This window comes from Alexandromys fortis, unplaced genomic scaffold (assembly GCF_014885135.2).
Source record: "Alexandromys fortis isolate MF-2015 unplaced genomic scaffold, M_Fortis_MF-2015_v1.1 scaffold_205, whole genome shotgun sequence".
Classification (NCBI taxonomy): Eukaryota; Metazoa; Chordata; class Mammalia; order Rodentia; family Cricetidae; genus Alexandromys; species Alexandromys fortis.
This window is the reverse complement of record NW_026068107.1, coordinates 462,644-485,012: the sequence shown is the minus strand read 5'-3', so window position 1 is coordinate 485,012 and position 22,369 is coordinate 462,644. Positions and strand designations below refer to the sequence as shown.

The 22,369-nt window shown below is 43.0% G+C and overlaps 1 protein-coding gene across 2 annotated transcripts; it reads left to right on the top strand.

The window, feature by feature from the left end:
• The first annotated feature begins 8 nt into the window (after positions 1 to 8).
• On the top strand, positions 9 to 10,895 carry Slc25a53 (solute carrier family 25 member 53). 2 transcript variants are annotated; one of them, XM_050124190.1, is made up of 2 exons: positions 9 to 156; positions 8,476 to 10,895. In XM_050124190.1, the coding sequence occupies exons 1-2, from the start codon at positions 35 to 37 to the stop codon at positions 9,425 to 9,427; spliced, it is 1,074 nt and encodes a 357-aa protein (XP_049980147.1). In that variant the 5' UTR covers positions 9 to 34; the 3' UTR covers positions 9,428 to 10,895. The 2 variants fall into 2 exon arrangements, with proteins under 2 accessions (XP_049980147.1, XP_049980148.1); XM_050124191.1 differs by lacking the exon at positions 9 to 156 and adding an exon at positions 1,827 to 1,963.
• The last annotated feature ends 11,474 nt before the right edge of the window (positions 10,896 to 22,369 follow it).

Sequence of the window (22,369 nt, the reverse complement as noted above, 5' to 3'; positions counted from 1 at the left end):
GCGGGGGCGGCCTCCCTGCAAAGCCTGGGCCAGGATGATAATGCCTGCCAGAGGGGGGGAACCTGCTTGGAGGGGGCTGCGGCAGACTGGTGCGGGAGCGGGCGCGGCGTCAAGTGCAGCTCGGACTCACGGACCTGGCCCATTTACATTTCACTCGTGAGTTTGCAGCTTCCCCTCTCTTCCCTTCTTCTTATCGCCTTCTACCTTGGCTCCTTGGCTGCCGCTTTGCAACCGGATGCCTTAAACACGAGGTGGGACCGAAAGCAAGTGAACAATGAGAGTTCTTCACCTTTGTATAGGGGGGAAGGGGGGAGCATTTGCTGAGCGCTTTCTGTGTGCCAGTGCGCTTGCACGGACATCCCACTTATTCTTCTCTCCAGTCTTGTGATAAAACGTAGCAGCGTGCCCATTTAACAGAGAGGGGGATGTAAGCACCTAGGCAGTATGGGTAGGAAGCACAGAATTCACAGCTCACACTCCAGCCCTGGCGTCTAACCTCAAATACTCCTTTTAAATACCCCTCTCTGGTGTCAGATTAAGAGTTAGTGGAGAAACAAAAACAAAACGAGGGTGAGAGGAACAGTTTAGGGCTATATAAAATTAACGAACTGCTGTTTGCAACGTACCGATGAGAAAATTGAGCCACCATGAGCTTGGGCATCCTTGTCCTGTATCATACAGCAAATAAGCTAATAGCATCGGATTTTGCACCCCGGTCCGTTGTTCTGTTGATGCCAGCGTTTTCCTCTGTGTTGATGCCAACACTTTGCTCTGCCTGGCTGCCCGGAGAAAGCATATTCACTTACATACACATCTACAAACTATCTCAGCAGCTTTGCTAAGGTGACGGCTGTGCTGAGGAGGGGAGTGAAGAGAGAGACGACAAAGAAGAGGAGGAAGGCGACCCTCGTGGTCTGCACTATAACAAGAGGGAAGCCGAGGCTCTTTACTGCTCACATTTTTACACGAAAATAAACCACCTGTTTATAAAAATATCAGCATTTCCCTATGGCCCCAAAGGAAACCAGACTCAGAGACACAGAGATGACGTGTCTAAAATTACAGGGTGAAGCCAGAGCTTTCAATGCAGAATTCATGCTACAAACTAAAGTAAAGCTGGTGCCCAGCTGCCTATCACATTGATATTTGAGGGCTTGTTCGAAATGCACCTTCCCAGGCTCCAGCTCTGGGGATCCGACTTTACTGGGACTGGGGATGGAAACTGTCATTTGTATTTTACCTGTTGCTACAACTGATTCTGGGTTGTGGCGATCCGTGAACCACTGTTTGAAACATCACACCATGCTGAAGGCTGTCAGCAAATGGCTCTGCCACTTAGATGTTCGTCCACAGCCTATTTGTCACAAAATCGCAGAGCAGAAGTTTCTACCTCAAGTCCTTCTTGAAATTGCATGCAAAAGATTAGAACACTTCTTTCTGATACCATTGCTCTGTGAATTTTCAGATGGGCCCATGACCTCAAAACAGTTAAGAACCGCTGCCCTATAATCATCAAAACATCCTCCTCTTTCAACACCTGCCTGAAGGAAGAAGTGTTAGAAACAAAACACCATTTGACCTAGGCCACACCACAGCTCTCTGCAGCTGATATAGCTCTTTCATTTCCTGGCTCAAGGATAGGTTGCTAGGCTGCCCTCTGCAAGCTCTTCAGGGGACTTCTTCTTTGCTGGCTTTGGCATCACTAGCCCCAGAGAAGGAGCAACTCCATGGAAACGGCATGCAAGGCTTTCCAGAGCGATTGGGCCGTGAAGCCAGAGGCTAGAAAACCTGCTTCATTTCCCCTGCCTTCGGTTCTTAGGCAGCAGGTATCACTTCCCTGTGTAGATAGATGGTGGGTGGCTAGGAGGCCCCTAGGCAGGCCTTGCTGTGGACTTCTGATGCTTGAAAGCACAGGAACGATTTGAAATCCTGCAACTGCTGTTGGCTTCTTCAACCTGCTAAGGTATTCAACCTATTCTGGTCTGCCTTCTTATTTACAACTGCAGTAACTGGATTTGTATAAGCAATCCAAATGTGGAGGAAGCACCCTCTGTGTAGCACAACCTTCACTGTTGTCCTTGGGGATGGAACAGTGAGGTAGAGGTGGTGGAAGGTAAGAGTGCCTAGAGGCACGGAAGAGGCAGGTGGCTGACCTTGTAGAGTTAGGGGTGGGTCTGGGGGTACCTGGTGGGTTTTCACATACTCTTGCTTCTGTTCCCTAGTACCATCATGTTAGACCACAACCCCACAGCAGACACCTGGTCTGTGCTTCCACTGGCTGCATCACCAAAGCAGATAGTATGTTGGACCTGCTGGATAGGATCAAGGAACTGAGGATAGACCTGACAGTTCCAATTTAAAAAAATGAAAAGAGTTGATTGTGTTTAAAGGTTGAAGCAAGAACATTTTAGAGCGAAGTTACCAGCAAGGTCCATTGGGATTCAGAAGACCTCTTATCTCTGGCCACATGTGTGAGAGTGCACACCAAAGGATGGCTCTAATGAGGTCACATTTTCCAATTTTGACAAATGAACCTTAAAAGCTTGCAGGTTTAGGAGGGAACGCTTTCAGATGGAATGATAGTGGCTCCTTTTGGCAGCAGGCCTCCTTTGTGCCAGGAACTTTCCATCCGTTATTTCATTTAAACTTCTCGGCAGCCCTGCATCGCAAACCATTTTTTTTTTTTCAGAGAAGAAAACTGCGAGTTTCAAGGAGGTGAAGTAACTTCTGTAAGGCCATGTACTTCTTGGGTTAGAACCACTGGGATGCTAGCCCAGGGCTACCAAACTGTAGAACCCATGAATACATTTCTTTTCCATTTTGAAGAGGAAAACATAAATGCTTCTTGCAGGGCTGGTTATGCAGTTCGATGGAAAAGTATTTTGTTAGTATCTAAAAAACCTGATTTTGCCAGGGCGCTGGTGGCGCATGCCTTTAATCTCAGCACCCAGGAGGCAGAGGCAGACATATCTCTGTGAATTTGAGGCCAGCCTGGTCTACAGAATGAGTTCTAGGACTGGCTCCATAGCTACTGAGAAACCCTGTCTCGAAAGACCAAAAACCATAAACAAAACAGAACAAAAACAACAAAAAGAAAGAAAAAACAAACAAAAAAACCTGATTTTGATTTTGATCTCTAATACTTAAAAAAAAAAAGAGGATAAAGGCAGCCACTCCAGTACAAGATCCCAATGCAACCATTGGAACAAGGTAGCAATTTTGTCATAATTTGACCTTAGCTGCTACCACATCTCCCCAAAATAATAAAGAAATATAAAGCAATAATGATAGTAAGGTTCAGATGTTGAAGAGAATTAGTCATAAAGCTAAGGGATGGCGGAGCAGGATTGGGGTGTTGTCTGATTCCAGTGTTTTGTTCTCTATGACATCCATCAGTGGAGAAAATAATCATGGCCATCATTATAACTCCGTTTGGTTAGTTTCTGCTATGTCTGTTTTTTCTTTGTTTATTTGCTTTGTTTTTTTTTCCCACTACTACCACCACCATGGACTGTTCTGTCTCTACAGAGTATATATTCCAGAAGATCAGTCAGAACCAGATGAGGTGGCATGCAGGAATATATCCAGCGTTCTTATGGGAGCCAGGGAAAGCCTTTTTTCTATGAATGCAAAGCCTAAACTAGACACCATGTTCTAGGAGAACCTGCCCCCTCAACATTAATTCCTCTCCTTTAAGTCTCTTCCTCAGCCTAAAACGCCTGTTTCTACTCCTCCACCTAACAAGAGGCGACTTACTTAAGGGCGGTGCCACATTTTTCCTGAGAAAATCTTTATTAGCACATATTAATTGCACATTTCAGTGCTCTGGGAAGTCTTGAAAAATACTGTGAAGAGAGTGACTCCTGGCTTGTGCAGATCTCTAGCATTTGAGTGCTGTTCACTGTAATGTCGCATTCAACACGATCGATACAGCAGGCATCTATCATATGGAGCCATCCTTCTGATAGCCCCATACCTGCCCACTCCCTAACAATTGCTCTTCTACTTACAGGTCTACAGTTTTTTTTTTCATTTTTTTTTATTTTATTGAGAATAAGAAAAAAAAAGTTTCCGCCTCCTCCCAGCCTCCCATTTCCCTCCCCCTCCCCCTCTCTTCTCCCCTCCCCCCTCTCTTCTCCCCCTCCCCCCTCTCTTCTCCCAGGTCTACAGTTTTTAAGTTTCCACGTATAAAAAGAGCTTTGACTTCCTGTTCCTGACGAATTTCACTTAACAGTAGCATCCAGTTCCTCCCAATCTGCTGTAAATGAGAGGTTTCTTACTTTGTGGCCGAATAATGCTCCACTGTTCTAATCTACATGCCTCATTTTCATGATCTACTCATTTGTTAGCGAGCACTTTGACCGATTCTGTAATAATCATTGTGCATAGCGTGGCAACAAATGGACAATTCGGGTGTCTCTTTTGTAGGCCTGTCTTACGTTTTCCAGGTGTATATCAGGAGTGGGACAGCTGAACCATTGGGCTTTATCTATTTTGACTCTTTTGATGAGCCTTCATACTGATATCCATAGTTTCTATGCTAACTCATATTCCCATAAACAGTGTATAATGGCTGTCTTTTCTCTATAATCTTGCCAACACTGAGTTTTCCCTGTCCTGGGCAAAATAAATAGTTCTTGTCTTACTTCTTTGACTATGATTATTTTTATTTTCTTTTCCAGTGTGGTTTAGTCCACTGATGACTGTCTACCCCACGAAACTCCCATGCCTTTGAAGACAGCCACCAAATCCTATTTATCTTTAGCTCCATGGTGATTTAACAGTGATTTTGAAAGAGGATCAATATGTGTTTTTAGCTGAACAAAGAACTGGCTGAGAATTCCCCCAAATGAACAGACATATGTAGGACTGGTGAGACCCATTTTCACTAGACTAGCCTGTAAAGACTGTGTTCCCATATGCTCATTTGATTAGGTTTGTAGACGTAGGAGCCAGATCATAGGGCTTAGATGATTACTGCTCAAGGCAGGCTCCAAACCCATTCTCCATCCCATACTTTGAAATTAGTGTTAGGGTGCTAGGTTCTCCTGGAGGATTATGTCAAGCCTTTGAATTGATAGAGCATCTTTCCTGGCTCCCATAGGACCAGTGAATATGTTCCAGCATGCCATTTCATCTGACTCTAGCTGGTCTTCAGAAACATGTGCTCTGTGAAGACAGATAATGAGGCTCAGAATAATCTTTTCTGATATTTTAAACATTGAAGTCACAAAGTCATAGATTTTCAGCAACTTTATCTTATTTTATATTCTTAATCTTTACGACAGCCTTCTGTGTTAGGCCTTATTATCACCACTTTGTAGCAGAAAAATGGGAGACAGTGCAATTCCTCCCTTTCTCCTGATCACACAGCTAAGAAAGTGGTGGGGACAGAATCGAGTTCTGCAGCTATTTGTCCCCCAAAGTTTTCTTCAAAGAAAAATCCACAAGAAAAACTTGAATTTCCTTCCCTGTACAAAATACAGGTAAATAGATTTATAAAATGATGTATGAGATACTTAAGGTAAGGTGCTTCTAAATTACTGTTCACTTTTAATCCCACAAAAGTGTTTGCGGAAATGGTAAAAGGAGTAAGTGGTACAAAAGTGCGACCTCATTATCAGCCAGAGGTTAAAAAATATCACCAATACCCATGCCCTTGTGATAGAATACAGCTTTGGGGATGACTACAGAACAATGTTCCCTGCCTGATAATTATATAACAAAAGTAAGAGAGACTCCAAGAGGTCATTCAATTTCTGAAGTCATATAAAATGTTAATAACAGAACCAAGGCTTACAATATGATTGTGCCAAACCATTTCCCTTCTACTAAGCCGGACTACCTTATGCAGTTGATGAACAGATCTTTATAAAAAGGTGGGCAGGAACTGGAATGTTATTGAACTGAGACTTAGAAAATATGAAAACCCTTTATCTCATCACTTATCCTTGTTAAGACCAAGGTAGGATTTGGAAGGAAGAGCTGTGGAATGTTCGAGACTCCAGTAGCTTTGGAGGTCTGAGAGACCAAGTCAGGAAGAGATAGGGGAGGACCCCCTTTAGCTCCTGAGATATGGAAGTCAATGTGAGAAGCCCAGAATTATTCCAGGAGGATGTAAGAAATGGTCCCCTGGAACCTTTGCCCCTGGTGAGTACTCAGCCTCAGGATCCCAGGAACACGAGCACTTCTACTCTCCTTCATGAAGTGCTGGGAGCGGGGGAGGTGGTAATGGCAGAGCATAGAAGGCTACTCCCTCCCATTGCCAAGAAATGAGTGTGCCTTCAGAAAAGGGGATGCTGCAAAATGATATGGGTGGGGAGGAGAAGGATGGAACAGGACCAGAGGCCAAGCCCAAGCAGAGTCACAAAGGATGATTCTAGCAGAAGCGCTGTAAGGCAAGTTGTGAGTGCAGCATCCAGAGAAGCCTGCATAGGCTGCATGCAGCTCCTGGCCTCTACTCCTCACCCAGGGCCTCAGCCTGAGCTCCCATTGTCCCTATCGAATGGGCCATAGAGTCTGTTACTGTAACCAGAGTCTCAACCACAGACCACAGTGTCCCAGGTTCTGTGTGAAACTTGCTGTCTACAGTTGTTGCCCGACTTCCTGTTTCTGCCTGCCTTCCACCCTGGTCAGGATGTGCTCGCTCCATCCTTGTTTGTACCTGGCCAGCTGTATGCTTCCCCTCCCTGACATGCCTGCTGCCACTGCTGCAGCTCTCTTTTCAGAAGCGTAGGAACCTGTCCTCCCTCCCTCCCACCCCGTCCTTCCCTCCTTTCCTTCTTTCCTTCCACACGCTTTCTTTCTTCATGACAGGGTTTCACTTGTTGCGGAGGCAGCTTTTGAAATTCAGATCCAAGTGATCCTCCTCCCTCCTCCTCCCATGTAGCTCAGACTACAGGAATGTGCTACTGCATCTAGTTCTTGTTTCGTTCTTGATTGTGAAGTTCCTTCTGTGCCTTGGCACCCAAATTGCTTCTAATACTACTTCTCCGTGCTTTAGAATTTCTTAAGTCAGGTCTTATGTTTCCTTGGCTGACCTTGAACTTGATAAGTAGTTGAGGATGGTCTTGAACTCCTCATCCTCCTGACTTTATGTCCTAAGTGATGGGTTACATGTCTGTGTCGTGATGGGGATCAAACACAGGCCTTCATGAAGAGTAGTAAAGCACCTGCCAACTGAGCTACATCCCCTTTGGGTGCTACTTTGATCATCAGCATATGTGCATCATGGCTGGTGCCAGAAGCCAGGCACACTGATAAACGTCTTTCAGTAGCTATAACAGACAGTAATATAAAAAATTCTCTTCTCCCAAATATCAGTGGAGCACAAAATGAGAAACTCTGCTGTATTATGTAGCTATACATATAAAAGAAAAAGCCTGAAAATTGCCAGGTACTGAACCTCATCTCATGGAACTTCTAGGAGCAGCTGCGTGTTCCTTCCTTCGATTAGGGAGGAGTAGGGTGTTGTCATGAGACAGCTATTGTTCGGGCAGGAATCTACAGAGGTAGGTGGCAGGAGGTTCTCACCCCCAAATTTACAATTTTGTGTGTCTGTGTGTGGTATGTTAGTGCATGCATACACACATAAAAATGAACACTAACATGCCAACACAGACGCACAGAATTGTGGGGTGGAGCCTGTGAATATGGTACACTTGCCTGGCATCCGTGCGCTTACCTGGTTTCAACCTGTAGCATAGCAAAAAGTAGTTTTGGAAAGAGAGAAACAACTTACTTATCTAGTAGGTAATAAAATGCAAAGTTTGGGGTGAATCAGCAGCTCAGCAGAGGACCAAGGTTCAGGTCCTTGCCCCACATCAGATGACTCAAACTCCGGAAGATCCAGTGTCCTCCTCTGGCCTCTGGGTGCATGTGCATGCGCGCACACACACAAATGCACATTTTTTAATTTAATTTTTTAAAATTTTACATACTAGCCCCAGTTCCCCTTTCCTGCCCTTCTACTGCTCACCCCATCACTCTTCAGAGGCGGGAAGGCCTCCCATGGGGAGTCAACAAGCCTGGCATATCAAGTCGAGGCTGTACTCTATCTAAGTCCCTCTACTCGTGTCAAGGCTGAGCAAGGGATTCGTCCATAGGGAATAGGCTCCAAAGAGCCAGTTTACAAATGTACATTTTTAAAACATGAAGTTTTGTGCTAAGAATTGAATACAATAGGTTTTTAAGCCCCTTTCCCCATTTCTATGATTTTTAGTCATAATATTTTTGAATGTTTGAATTTTATGGTGTCATCAAAGTACCATAGAGGTTACTATCAAGGGAAATACATTAAAATTTTGATTTAAAGTTGATAAATTATTAACTACCTAAGAGCATGTCTGTTCTTAGAAACTGTCAAACGTGTTTCCTGACATGTAACTTTGTCTTGGTTCTATGTCAGGCAAAACCAGGAAAACACTTGCTGAGCCATGGAAATGGTTAGTCTAACTTCTTGTCTTCTTTTGCTAGTTTCTTCCATCTGCATCCAGTTGTCCTCAGCATGGAGGAGCAGAACAACTCTGCTGGGAAGGAGCTTCAGCACAGGACACGAGCAGAAGTTCCAGGAAAGAAAAGCTGGCACTCACAGGCCTACACCCTGGGGGCCATTTCCAACTTCCTGTCTACTTTTCTGACCTTTCCTATCTATAAGGTTGTGTTCCGGCAGCAGATCCATGCTATGGCCGTGTCAGAAGCCGTGAGACAGCTTTGGCATGAAGGCCCTCAGTACTTCTACCGGGGTATCTACCCGCCTCTTCTCTCCAAGACCCTGCAAGGGACTCTGTTGTTTGGCACATATGATAGTCTGCTGGGCTTTCTCTCCCCTGTTGGGCCACACTCCCTTGGACAGCGCTGGACAGCAGGGCTCATGTCCGGTGTGGTAGAAGCTGTGGCACTGAGCCCCTTTGAAAGAGTACAAAACGTGCTTCAGGATGCTCGCAAGCAAGCTTGTTTCCCTAGCACCTTCAGCATCCTCAAGGAATTCAATTCTTATGGGCTTTGGGGGCGGCTGTCACTGGGCTATTATCGCGGTTTCTGGCCAGTTCTTGTCAGAAACAGCCTGGGCAGTGCTCTCTATTTCTCCTTCAAGGATCCTATCCAGGATGGCTTAGCAAGGCAAGGCCTGCCCCATTGGGTTCCTGCTTTGGTGTCCGGTAGTGTCAATGGGACGATTACCTGCCTGGTTCTGTATCCTCTGATTGTGCTGGTTGCCAATATGCAGTCTCATATTGGCTGGCAGAGAATGCCAAGCCTGTGGGCCTCTGCTCAAGATGTGTGGGACACTAGAGGTCGAAAAATACTCCTAATTTATAGAGGGGGGTCTCTGATCATTCTCAGGTCCAGTGTGACATGGGGCCTCACTACTGCTATCCATGACTTCTTGCAGAGAAAGGCTCACACCAAGAAAGAGATGAAAGACTGACGAAATGCCGTGTGGCCATGGCATCTTTGTTCAAAGCCTTCACACGTTGGTTGTGTATTGTATATTTCTTTGGCTTGGTTACCTAAAACAACCATCATTTAGTATTTGTAAACTGTCGCTGCATGGGAGACGCTCCTAACTTTTCACAGGCAAAGCCTATCAGGATTCCGTAGTCAAAGAAAGAACGTCTCCCTAGTCTATACACAGCTTCAGTAGCCTCAGAACCTGGAGCCGTTAAATAAGCTGTAGCCCAGATTAAATAAAATTCCTTTAAGGAATCGTTTTAGTAAGAAGAAACTTTAAAAGAAGACCCTACTCGGGTACTGTGAGTCTGAGATCCTTCTACGTGTCCTCCTGACCAAACCGAGAAGAACTCCATTTTTAACGAACTGTACTAGACTTTAAGGCAAACTTTAGAGTTGCCTGTCATTTTCCTGCCATTGCTCACTGCCTCTACCACAGCTGCTCTCACTTCAAGCTACGTGTCCCACTTTCAGGGCACCTGCTGTTTTCAGATCCTAGATTAGGCTCACTTCAACCCATCGGGTACCACAAGAACTGATGATGATGTTGGAAATGGGACTGAGAAGAGATTTGGTGCCTGGATAAAAAGAATAAATGCTTTGAAGCAAGAGATTTAATTAATTTAATTACATGCCAAATAGAGGAGAACTTTAGCTATAGGTGGTTTGTTGTTATCCATTAGGACTATTTTTTATACATATAGTAAAGTGATTACATTGCTGACAAACCATTTGTTTCCATAAGGAACCTGGAACTAACATGACCATATTTCTTCACAATTAATTGCTAATTTTGTTGATGCGGACAACTATAGAGTAACTACAGCGTAATGATCTTAGCCTGTCATTCGGAGCCATTGCCAGTTTGCTCCCCATATAACTCTCTGCGTATTATTACACCATGTGCATGGACTGCATAGGCCAGTCAAACGCAGTGCTGTCTCTGTGCAAACATTCCACCATCTTACTCAAGACCGTTCTCTGGCCCACACTGTCTCCCCACTTGCACTGCTCTCCACCACACTAAAAGGCCCCCAGTTTCCAAAAGTCCAACTCCAATGCCACTACGGTCTGCCTGGAGCCCCTTCTCTGTATGCCTCCACTTGAATGTGGCATTAGTTTTGTGATACCCCCCTCCAACAGTTCGTCAACATGCACTGATTCTATTATGTCACAGATCCCTTGTGGCCCCATGTTCTTGCTGTTCTTCGATACCTCCGACTAGATTGTAAACGTCTCGAAAGCAGGGATTCTTGTATGCATTTTTAAATCCTCCATTGTGCCTAGGTGCTCAATAAAGTTGGTGAATTATTGAATTGATTATCAAGCTGTGATACGGTCTATAGCCTCAGGGTGCTATCCCTATTACATGAAGATAATGTTACTGACTCATTGTCAATGTGTTTGTGTTCTTTTGATAGTGGATTTAGTTTTGTGCTAATGATGATGCCAATGATAACAATACCAATAACAATAAAATTATGTTCAACTAGAATATTTGGTGCGCTTGTGTTTTGTACAGCATGCTATAACATTTTATATTTATTATTACATTTATTATAACAACTTTAGCACCCAAATTTCACAAACAGAATCACATTGCGCAGCTGTCCTCCTTTCATCTCTAGAATGTTTAGGATTTCCAAGGTGACATGTGTTGCAGTTCTTGTTTTATACATGATATCATGATAAATTCCTCCACCTGCACCCCCTCACTGAATCAAAGATATCCTTTATAATGACACTTTTGTCTGGGGATGAAATTTATTAGGCTACAGGTGTTAAAGACAAGGCCATAAGAATGCTTTGCCAAGAAGGTCAACAGAAAATGGCCTTTCTGAAATGCTGTAGAAGAACTTCCACATAGTAGATGTGAGTGGATGGGGACACTGTTGCTAGAATTTCTTACCTGCAGATTCTGCACCCTTGCATTCAACAATTACGGCCAAAAATATTTTTTGGAGGGGTTATGTATATATTGGACACGTGCAACTTTTTGGCTTGTTATTATTCATTCAAACAACACAGTATAGCTATCATTTACAGAACACTTAACCTTGTATTCAGCATTATAAATTGACTATAAATGATTTAAGATATATGGAACAGAGCATGGTGACACATATCTGTAATCCCTACTAGGGATGTGGGGGGGGGGGTAGGAGAATAAGGGCACCCTAGGCTACATAGTTCAGAAGAGCCTGGGATGCCTAAGATTGTGCTAAGTCCTCCTCCCTCCCCACAAAGTAAAAAAAATGAGCTTAAATAAAAAATAAAACAATAAAATGTATTGGGTGAAAAGTTTCATGCAAATAGAATTATAAAGTTTTTGAAAATACAGGACTTCAGCAATGGCTGGTTTTGCTATTCCCAGAGTGTCCTGAAACCGAATCCCCATGGATACTGATAACGTCAATGCTGTCCACTTGAAGGACAATCCATACTCAGACAAAGAAAGGAAAATTTGAATAGCAGCTAGTTATGCTTATGTCTAACTTCCAGGAGAAAATTTGTTCACAAAGACGTGTGACTGCCTGAAGAGCATTAGTGAGCACTATTCTCCCATATTTTCATCCAAAAGATGCATTTACCTCCAAGCACACTGTGAATTCACTGGTCACTGTGTCAGTCTGTATCCCCCCTTTTCTCTCTAACAATTTATTAGAAATAAATTTGGGCTTTAGATAATTTTTATGAATAATTATTAAAGAACACCTATATATCTTTACTCAGATCAACATATTAACACTTTATCTCATTTGCTATATTTATATGAGCACACATTCCATCTATACACAGAGAAATATTTTATCTAGGCTGAGAACTGCATGTATTTACTTTTCTTTGTTTTTTTGAGACAGGGTTTCTCTGTGTAGCCCCGGCTGTCCTGAAACTAGCTCTATAGATCAGGTTGGCCTTGAACTCAGGAGATCTCCCCAAGTGCTGGGATTAAGGGACTGCACCGCAATGCCCGGTCTATAATTAATTTTCAATGTTTCTGGATATTATATTCATGTATCATTTTTAAAAGACCATTTATTATCTCTATGCGTGTCTATAGAGCTATAGCTCTGTGGTAGAGCCCTTACCTAACATCCTCAAGGACATCTCCAGTACCACAAAATAAATAAATACATAAAAATGAAGTTATTGGCAAATAATTTTTGACCTGGGATCTCTAGCCCAGGCCAGGATTGAACTCCTTCTATTGACAAGGATGACCTGCCTACATCTCCCAAATTCTGGATTGCAGGTATGCAGCACCATGCACCATTTATGTGGTGCTGGAGATAAAACCCAAAGCCTTAAATGTGCTTAGCAAGCGCTTTAACTGAGCTACAGCCCCAGTCCTGATTGCAAAATATTATAAGATGAAAATTCACACAATATGTAATTGTTTAAATTTACTCCAATCATTTGACACATACTTAAGTTTTAAATGTATACTGAAACTTGAAGTTATGGAATTTTAAACAAAGATTTCCAACCAGAGCGTAACATAATTGATATACTTTAAAAATTTGGTTCACATAAAACCTAGGCAGTGTTGTAAAATTACATGGACCTACCAATTTTTCCCACAAATCTTTTCAGTGAAATTTAAGACTGCAATTAGTGTGTTGTGAATTTAAATGCCAACACTAAATATTTCTTTTTGTGATAACAATCTAGTTGTTTTCTATGATATTTGGAAAATTACTTTTAGGACTTTGATCAACAAAATAAGGAGTTAAGAAACATGGGTGGGTTTAAAGACTTATCGAATCTAGAGTTTAACAGCAACATACAAATGGGCTAAAAATAGGCAAAATATACAAAATATGATTTTGTCATAAAGAATTACAACATGTGTACATAAACACAGGTGTCTCTGGGATATCTTTCTAAGAATGGAATTACTGATTTGTGGAATGAGCACACATTCAATGTAACTGAATGCTGCCTAACATTGTCTAACAGTAACTGAGTTTCTAACCTTACAATCCACGTTCAACAGTTTCTGTTGCGCCACCTGCAGGCCAGTACTTGGTATTACCTGACATTATTTTTCCAGCCCAGAGAAGGTAAAAATGACGTCACCTGCTTTGACAATTCTGATTATCAATACTGTTGAGCATGTTTTCAAATGCCTGTTGGACATTAGGATTTATTCTTTTGTTGATCATTTATCCAAGGAATTTGGCAATTCCTCCAGTTGGATTTTGTCAGTTTTTCAAATTTATTAATGAGAGTTATTTGTTCTAACTTCAGTCCTTTGTCTTGTAAGTATGTTGTATATAACCTTCACTGGGTCATTTACTTTTCCGTTGCCTTTGTGTTTTCTTTTGATCACTATAATATGCCACATAGTTAGTCTGTTCTCTTTGCAGTGATGTGTGTGTGTTTCCCCCAAAGAAATTCTTCTTTGGATATATATTCTTAGTTTTCCCTTTGATATTTATTTCTCCATGACACTTGGAATTATTTGTGTGTAAAATGTAAGAACACTGGCTGGAGATAGAGTGCTTTCCTAACATGTTCAAGGCCTAGCATGGAAACACTATGAGGCTAGAAGCCCATCTTCATATTTTCTTGATAAATATGCAGGTATCCTAATATCATCTGTTGAAAAGCCTTTCTCTCCAGACTCATTTACGATGAAATCCTATTAAACATAAAGCAGTTGTATAGCCTTAGGACAGCTTCCAGGCTTGCTGTTCTCTTCCACTGCTTTGCATGTCTAAGTTTGTGCCATTGCCTTATTACTGCAGCTTTGAAAAGGTTTGGGGTCTAATAGGGAAAGTCTTCTCACATTATTCTTGTTCCCCCCGAGTTTAACTAGTCTCACCATCTACAAAAACAAGCACAAAGATTTCCTTTTCTCCAAAAGATGCTGAGACTTTAATTTTACCTTAAGTAGCTATATTTAAGGGCTCTGATACAGTTTAGTGGAAGACATCCATCATGTAGCACTCGCTAAGACCCCTATTCAATGTTCAACATCATGACAACGAACAAGAAAACTATTATTTTAATGTAAATATGTTTGAGGATCTAATTTTAATGTTTCTCATAGTTTCCTATTATATGTGTGTGCATGACACACCTAGTAAAATGTAGCTGAATGTGTGCATGTGTTATGCGCATGTGTGTTATGCATAGGCAGTGTACATGTATGGAGGCCAGAGGACAGCAAATGCCATCCACCTTGCTTTTGTTTCTAAGACAAAGGCTCATGTTGGTCCAGCACTTACCAAGTAGCCTAGGCTGGCTGGCTGGCTGGCCAAGGAGCCTGAGGGATCGCCTGCCTTGGGGCCAAGATGAAAGGTGTGTGCCACTGCAACTGGCTTTTGGGAATTAAACTCAGGTCCTCGTGCTTGTCCAGCAAGGAGCATCACCTCACAATAAACAATGCTTTTATCAGTTGTTTATGTTTTTCCTCTCCTCTACCCCTTCTGTGGTGTGTGCATGACGGGTGATTAAGGCTGAATGTCTTCCTTATTGATCCCCACCTTACTTTTTGAGACAGAATCTCTCACTAAACCTGGAACTGTCCGATTTGAACAGAGTGGCTTTCCTAACAAACCTTCAGGATTGTTCTGTATCTGCTAGCAGCCCTGGTATTACCGATGTGCATTGCCCCATATGACCTTTTAAGTATTTTTCTTTCGTTTTTTATTTTATTTAAATAGCATTTTCATTTATTTTACATTTCTGCCGCAGCTTCCCCTTCCTCCTCTTCCACATGGTGCTCGGGACCTAAACTCAGCTCTTCAGGCTTGCACAGCAAGAACTTTCCCCAGGAAGAGCAGTGAGAGATCTCCTCAGCCCTAGCTGCTTGTGTTTTTTTTTTAAACAATTTATTAATAACAAATGACATTCTCATGAAAGAATTATGTTGCTTACAAATAAAGAGTTACATTTCTTACAAATAAAGCATTTCTCTTTCACTTTAAGAATATGCGTCACAGAATCAAAAGTAACCAAAGCAATACATGTGACATCATAATAAGTCAATCAGCATAGAAACTTTGACCTTTTCCCTGCCCTTTAGATCCAGTGACAACAGCTCTCATCAGCCTACACGAGTGAGCTAGGATGTACAGACACACCAAAGAGGAGCTTACTTCTTTAAAGCATGAGATAACTGACACATCTGCCAGTCTGGGACCCTACCCAGTTTTGTAACTGAATGCAAATCAGACATCTAAGGTCTCCCTGTATAGCCCAAGCTGGTCTGGAGCTCATCATCCATGTCTATCAGCCTCCTGCATACTGGGATTCCAGGTGTGAGCCACGGCACACAACACCGCAAGCCTTTACCTAATAGTGCACGGATGAAAGTGTGATGGGCGCTTAGAAGCTGCTCATGCCAAGCAAGCATTGACGTCTCACTGAGGCCCATGAGGGAACTAAAAGCAAAATGAAAGCCCAATATTTCTGCCTTCATTTGGTTTATCTGCCTCCTTTATGCTGCTGAAGGCACGGAAAGAAACGCTGTCCTTCGCCTTGACTTTGAATTTCCAGAAGAGCGTAGGCACCCATGACAAACCACCTTGATGAGAGAAATTATCCCTCTCTGGGCCCCCTGCTTGTGAGTCAGATATAAGCTCTCATCTACTTCTCCCGCACCATACCTCTCTGCCTCTTGGCACGCTGCCCACCGTGATGGTCACGGACAAAACTGCAAGCAAGCTCCTAATTAGACATGTTCTTTTATACGTTGCCTTGGTAACGGTGTCTCTTCACAGCAATAGAACGGTAACCAAGGCAACAAGCTCCTCTCCTCCGAAGCAACGAGGACATTTTAAAACCACCTTGTGAGAAAAGGTCTAAGATAATTATAGGCAGGTTTATGCCTTGACCAGGAGAGTGAAATCCCAATGTTCCCTCCATTTAAACCTAAAACGCATTGTCCTCGCTAGTTTTATGTCAGCTTGACACACACTGGTCTCCTTCACTTGTTCCTCTTCTCAATGTCGCCACATTCTCTGCTTTGCACCAAAAGACAAAACGAAGGAGAGAGTGAAAAATAAAATTAACCAGCGGCTTTCATTACAAGAAAGTAGTGGTAGTTCTGAAAATTCTGCTGTCTTCATACAAAATAAAAACACCCTTTGTCTGGATGATGTTTTTCGTCCTTCAGGGTTGCTTACTGAAAATATGACCATAGGAAATAGTCAAGGTAAAGACTCATCAGTGCCCTACATTTTTGGCATACACAGTAATAAGATGGAGGGATGCTCGGTGCCCATAACAGGCTGTCATTCTCCACAATACTTCATTATGAACTGAATACATGACGAGGAGTATGCCATGACAATAAGTTGTCAGCCTTTCTCAAATTAATCCACAAACCAAGTAGCATTCTAACAAACACTATCAACAGGCCTATTTCTTTAACACCTTTCTAAATTGATACTTTGGGAATTTCACATCATGTTCCCCGATCCCATCCATTTCTCAGTCCCTCTGTATCTGTACTCCATCCTTGTTACATCCTCTCCTAAAGGAAAAACTTAAGAAGAGACAAAAAAAAAAAAAGAAATAAAAACACAAACGAGAATATTAATGAAAAAGTAAACAAAAACCAAAAACAAATAAAACAGCAAAAAACCATTACTTTGCCCCCCATCTTTCCCACCACTCCATTGCCTCGTCATTCATCTCAGTGCCATTGACAGCTGCTGTATATTGTGCGGTATATTCCCTTTGGCAAATGTTCATTGTGTAGTGTGCTGTTGGTCAGGTTCAAGGCCTCTGGCTTCTGCTACACCATCAATACTGGACCCTCACCTAATCTCTCAGATATCCTGCTGTTGCTCCAAGTCTTGGAGATCCTGCAGGTATGGTTCTTTAGAACCAGTCCCTTCATGCACCCCAGCAGGTCATAGATGGAGCTGATGCTGGGGAGTGCCAACTCAAAGTCCTAGATATGTGCCTGTATGGTAGCTGAGTTGGTCAGTCCAGTCATTGGTACCACCCCCCTCAGGTGAGGGATGGAGCCAGTTTTCCCAAGTGCAAGGGCCAGCTCTCCTATGAAGGGTAGGACCAACTCTCCCATGACAAGGTCATCAGGATCTCACTTCCTTCTGAGTATAGCTTGGGCACTTACACAGGGCTAAGATGATTAAAATTTCCCAAAGGTAGGTCCGAGGAGTCACCGCCGTGGCTGCTCATTTTGTTTCCATGTCCACCCTCTGATAGCCTGTGCTTACAGGATCTCAGCCTGCTTCCAGAAGGCATAGGATCTAGGTTTGATTCTTGATGGACTTTCCTCCTTAGGTGAGGAGTTCTCTTTCTATATAGAGGGCCCTATGTATAAGAAGGGCAGTGAAGGCACACCCCAATTTTGTACGGACATCCATCTTCTGTCATTTACTTAATTCCAGGATCCTGATTAAGGCCAGCAGCCCTGCTTGTTGTGCTGACCACCACATTGGAAGGGTCCCTGATTAAAATATTTCTTTTTCCTCTGTGTGTGTGTGTGTGTGTGTGTGTGTGTGTGTGTGTGTGTATGACTGCATATTCTGCCAGATGCCTCCTATCCAACATGAAGCTACTTCCCCAGAGGGTGTAGTATAGGAAGGCCAAAGGCTAAACTGTGAGGTCTGGGCAGCTCAAGTAAATCCTGTTTGTTGTTTCAATGTAGTCATGGCAAGGAGGTCCTGACTCAATAGAGGGAAAAGTAGCCAGGCTTAATGCTCTGACAATTTCCAGATATACCCAGGGGATTCTTCAATGGATTCTCTGGCAATAGCTCATACCTGGGTTGGTGAGACAATGGCTTTCTTCAGTGGTCCATAAGGGTTGTGACTACATGAGGAATTGGAGCTATTTTTATACTGTGTGAAGATGTATTTGCTGTGATGGTATGGGAGGTCCTTCTGTCTATGTGTTGCTTTTATTGGCTAAGGAATAAAGAAACTGCCTTGGCCCGTTGATAGTGCAGAACTTAGGTAGGTGGAGAAAACTGGATTGAATGCTGGGAGAAGGGAGATGGAGTCAGAGAGACACCATGGAGCTGCCATTGGAAATAGACATGCTGAAACTTTGCTGGTAGGTCACGACCTCGTGGTGATATACAGATTAATAGAAATGTGTTAAATTAATATGTACTAGTTAGCCAATAAGAAGCTAGAGATAATGGGACAACCAGTGATTTAATTAATAGAGTTTCTGTGTGATTATTTTGGGTCTGAGCTAGCCAGGCAGCTGGGAACCAACAAGCGGGCCTTCCTCCAACACTGTGATTGGTTTAAGAAAAAGCTGAACACCCAGTAGCTAGGTAGGAGGTAAAGGTGGGACTTCTGTGCAGAGAGAGAGGAAGGAAGTAGTAGATGAATCTAGGCACTTGAGAGATAGCAGGGACATGGAGTAGTATGAATACTATGGAGAGATGAGGTAACGAGTCCTGTGACAGAATGTAGATTAAAATAAATGAGTAAATTTAAATTATAAGAGCTAGTGGGACAAACCTAAGCTAAGGCTGAGCTTTCATAATTAATAAGTCCCTGTGTAGTTATTTGGGAGCTGGTGGTCCAAAGAAAACTGTCCTACAACTCCATAATCAGTTTGCTTGCTTCCTCCACCAAGACAACAGTGGTAGCCAGAAACCACAGGCATAGTAGCTATCCAATTGTCACTGTGCCTAACTATTTGGGTAGATGTGCCACAAGTAATCATCAAGGCCAATCATTTCTTTTCGTGGATGAGCATATTGATTTGACGGGCTACATCTGGGAGTCTCAAAGCATTGACTATCAGTGAGTCATGTAGGATACAAATCTTAAAAAAGCTGGTTGAACCTGGGAAGTCTTTGAATTTGTCTTTGGATCCTTGGGGCTGGAAGGGCTGGATGGTTTTCTTTCATTTAGGCCACAAAGCCCAGTGTCCTTTGAGACCTGAAATCCCAAGGAGTTAACTAACCTCTTTTTGACAGAGTTGGGCCTTCTTGGGGATATCCTGTATCTAGCCCTTTGTATCAGATATAACAGGGCCTCCGTTTCCCCACTGCAGCTCTTCAAGGTGGTGCTTGCCAGGAGCAGATCATCCACCCATTGAATGAGTGAACATTTTACATCTGCACTCAGAGTGCATGCAGATCATTTTTAAGGATTTCTCTAAATCTTTCAGGGGAGTTTTTGAACACCTGGGGCAATCAGCTCTAAGTCAATTGCTCCGTCTGGCCAGTGACTGGGCCTTTCTATTCAAAAGCAAATATTGGCTGACTTATTATGGGTGCCATTTGAAAGCAAAAGAAGAAGACATCCTTCAGACCTAGACAGATGAACCATTGGACCTCTGCAGATATAAGGCCCAGTAATGTGTAGTTATGGACCACTGGTAGGATGGCTGTTGTGGCTTTGTTGATGGCTCACAAGCCCTGGGTAGGTCAGTAGTTTTTGTGCCTGTTTTCTTCACAGGTAACAGAAGATTGGTGATTTTGGAGCAGCCCAATCACTAATAGACTCTGAAGGTTAGCCTGAATGCCAATCTTGACCTCCTGAGGTAAAAAAAATACTATCATAATATTACCAGGTGGGTCCCAGGCAGTAATTCATCCAGACTAGGTGAATAGCTGATGGCTAGTCCAGGTGGGCTCCTTTCAGCCCACATCTTGGGAAAGCGAGAGCTCCACGTTTTCATAACCGAATCGTTCCTGCAGGCTTTGAATGGATTCTTCATTATTTCTCATGATGGACAGAATCATGGAGGTGTTTCTCCTGGCTCGCTTCAAGCCAAGGCAGTCAGTGCCATCAACAGAGGAGATGCAGACCCCTAATTTGGACAGCATGTTTCTTCCTAACAAGGATACCAGGCATTTGATTAGGTTAAAAAAAAAATCATGTTTCAGCCAGTGCCCTGCCCCTGTGCAAGTGTGAAATTCACAGAAGAAATGCTTGGTTTGGGCCCTGGTAGCTCCCATTACTATTTTTATTTAATTATAATTTTATTTTTATGTGTGTCAGTGTTCTGCATACATGTATATCTGTGCACCTCTTTGGTGCCTTATGCTTGCAGAGATCAGAAGAGGGCATCAGGTCCCCTAGAACAGCTTGTAGATGACTGTGAGCCACTATGTGGGTGCTGGGAAGAGCACTCCAGTGTTCTTTAGCACTGAGCCATCTCTCTAGCACCAGGAATTACCATGATCTTGCCCCTTTTCCATGGGACCTGTAGGCCTAGTAACAACGGAATATTCAGCACCAGTGGTCAACACAAAGTTAAATTAGGTAGCCCCTGACTTTCATTTTGACCATAGGCTTCAATGGAGGTCAGTCTGCTTCAATCTGAGTGACTTTGGCCAGCCCAGTGAAGTTTGCTGTGGGGAAGAGGGTGACACTCAATCTGGTTTGGAGAATGGTTCTTCTTTGGCCTCTAGTCCTTTGTTTTCACCCATAATGTAAGTTATTGGAGAATTAATTCTTTAAGTATTTCTTTCCTTGCAATAAACACACGAGTACTTCTGTAAGGGACTGTGGGGCTTTGACCTTGCTCTGCTTTGCCCTGGTCTGGGTTCAGATGTGCCTGTCACCAGGAGGGCTTCTTTGTTTCATCCTTTTGTCTGTTTTTTTTTTGTTTGTTCCCAGTTTATTAACACCTTATTGGCTACCTCCAGTAGTTGGATGCTATTCATATCAGCAAATCAGTAAGTTTTTGCAGTTTTCTTAGAATATTACCTTGTGCTAGGCCCAGTAAAGCAGTGTTCATCATTCATTTAATTTCAGAAGCCTCAGGGTCAAAGCAAATATGTAGACAGGTTGCCTCGCATCGTCTCTCATAGAAATAAGATCGGATCTCTTCTGGATTTTGAAGGATCTCAATGATTTTTTCCTCACTTTTTAATTTTATTTTTTAATAAAGAAAACAAGCCATCTTTTTTTCATTTGACATACTAATCTCAGTTCACACTCCCTTCCCTCCTCCCATCCATTCCACCTTTATCCCACCCCACCCCCCATCCATTCCTCAGAAAGGATAAGACACATGGCTCTGAGGAAGGACAAAGGCCCTTTCCACTATATCTAGGCTGAGCAAGGTATCCATCCAAAGAGAATGGGTTCCCAAAACTCCAGTAGAGATAAGTCCTGGTGCCACTTCCAGTGGCCCTGCAGTCTGCCCCAGCCATAAAAAAACTGTCACCCACATTCAGAGGGCCTAGCTTGATCCTATGCTGGTTCCTTCCCTGTCTGGCCAGAGTTGGTGAGCTCCCATTAGCTCAGGTAAGCTGTTTCAGTGAATGTCTCAATCATGGTCTTGACCTCTTTGCTCATATTCTCACTCCTCCCACTCTTCAACAATCTCAATGATTTTTGACAAGTTAATAGGCTTCTTTTTCAGTTCTTTTGGGTGAGTATATTTATATCTTTCCAAGATGGCTCTATAATAATTTGAATTTGTTTGTTATTGGGGGATCTTGTGCTGGAAAGGGGCCTCTGACCCATGACTCTGTCCTTAACTTTCCTAACAAAACGCAAGCCACCACCATTTCCAAGTCTCAGTTATTATTGTTTGCCACTCTTTAGTATTGAAAGAGTTAATGGGAACTGGTGGCAGCCACTCTGGATTGGGAAATCTATAGGTGGGGGAAAGATGAACTCTACTAGGTCAGTCATAGTGTAAAGTTCCATAAAGTATGAGGGGGTATGGTGCTTCCAATTGAGCAGGTTGGTGGTAGAGAAAGGCTGGTAAGATATAACCTGTCCTCCTTGGATGCTTCTGTCTTAAGCCATGTCACTCTGAGAGGGTCCCTGATCTCAGAGTGACATATGGAGGATTTCAGTTGACAACTGAAAGACATATTAACTATGTACATACTGCCACAGTTTATAGGGGTCCCAAACAGGGGGTGGTGGAGTTCAGAGTGCTTACCTAAAATGTCTGATAGCCTGGGTTTCATTTCTTGCATTTTGGTAAAAGGGAGAGGGAGAGGAAG

Coding starts and splice junctions, on each gene's coding strand:
- Slc25a53 (XM_050124190.1), top strand. CDS start 35: ATGATAATGCCTGCCAGAGGGGGGGAACCTGCTTGGAGGGGGCTGCGG. Junction 157..8,475: donor GGCCCATTTACATTTCACTC/GTGAGTTTGCAG, acceptor TTCTTTTGCTAG/TTTCTTCCATCTGCATCCAG.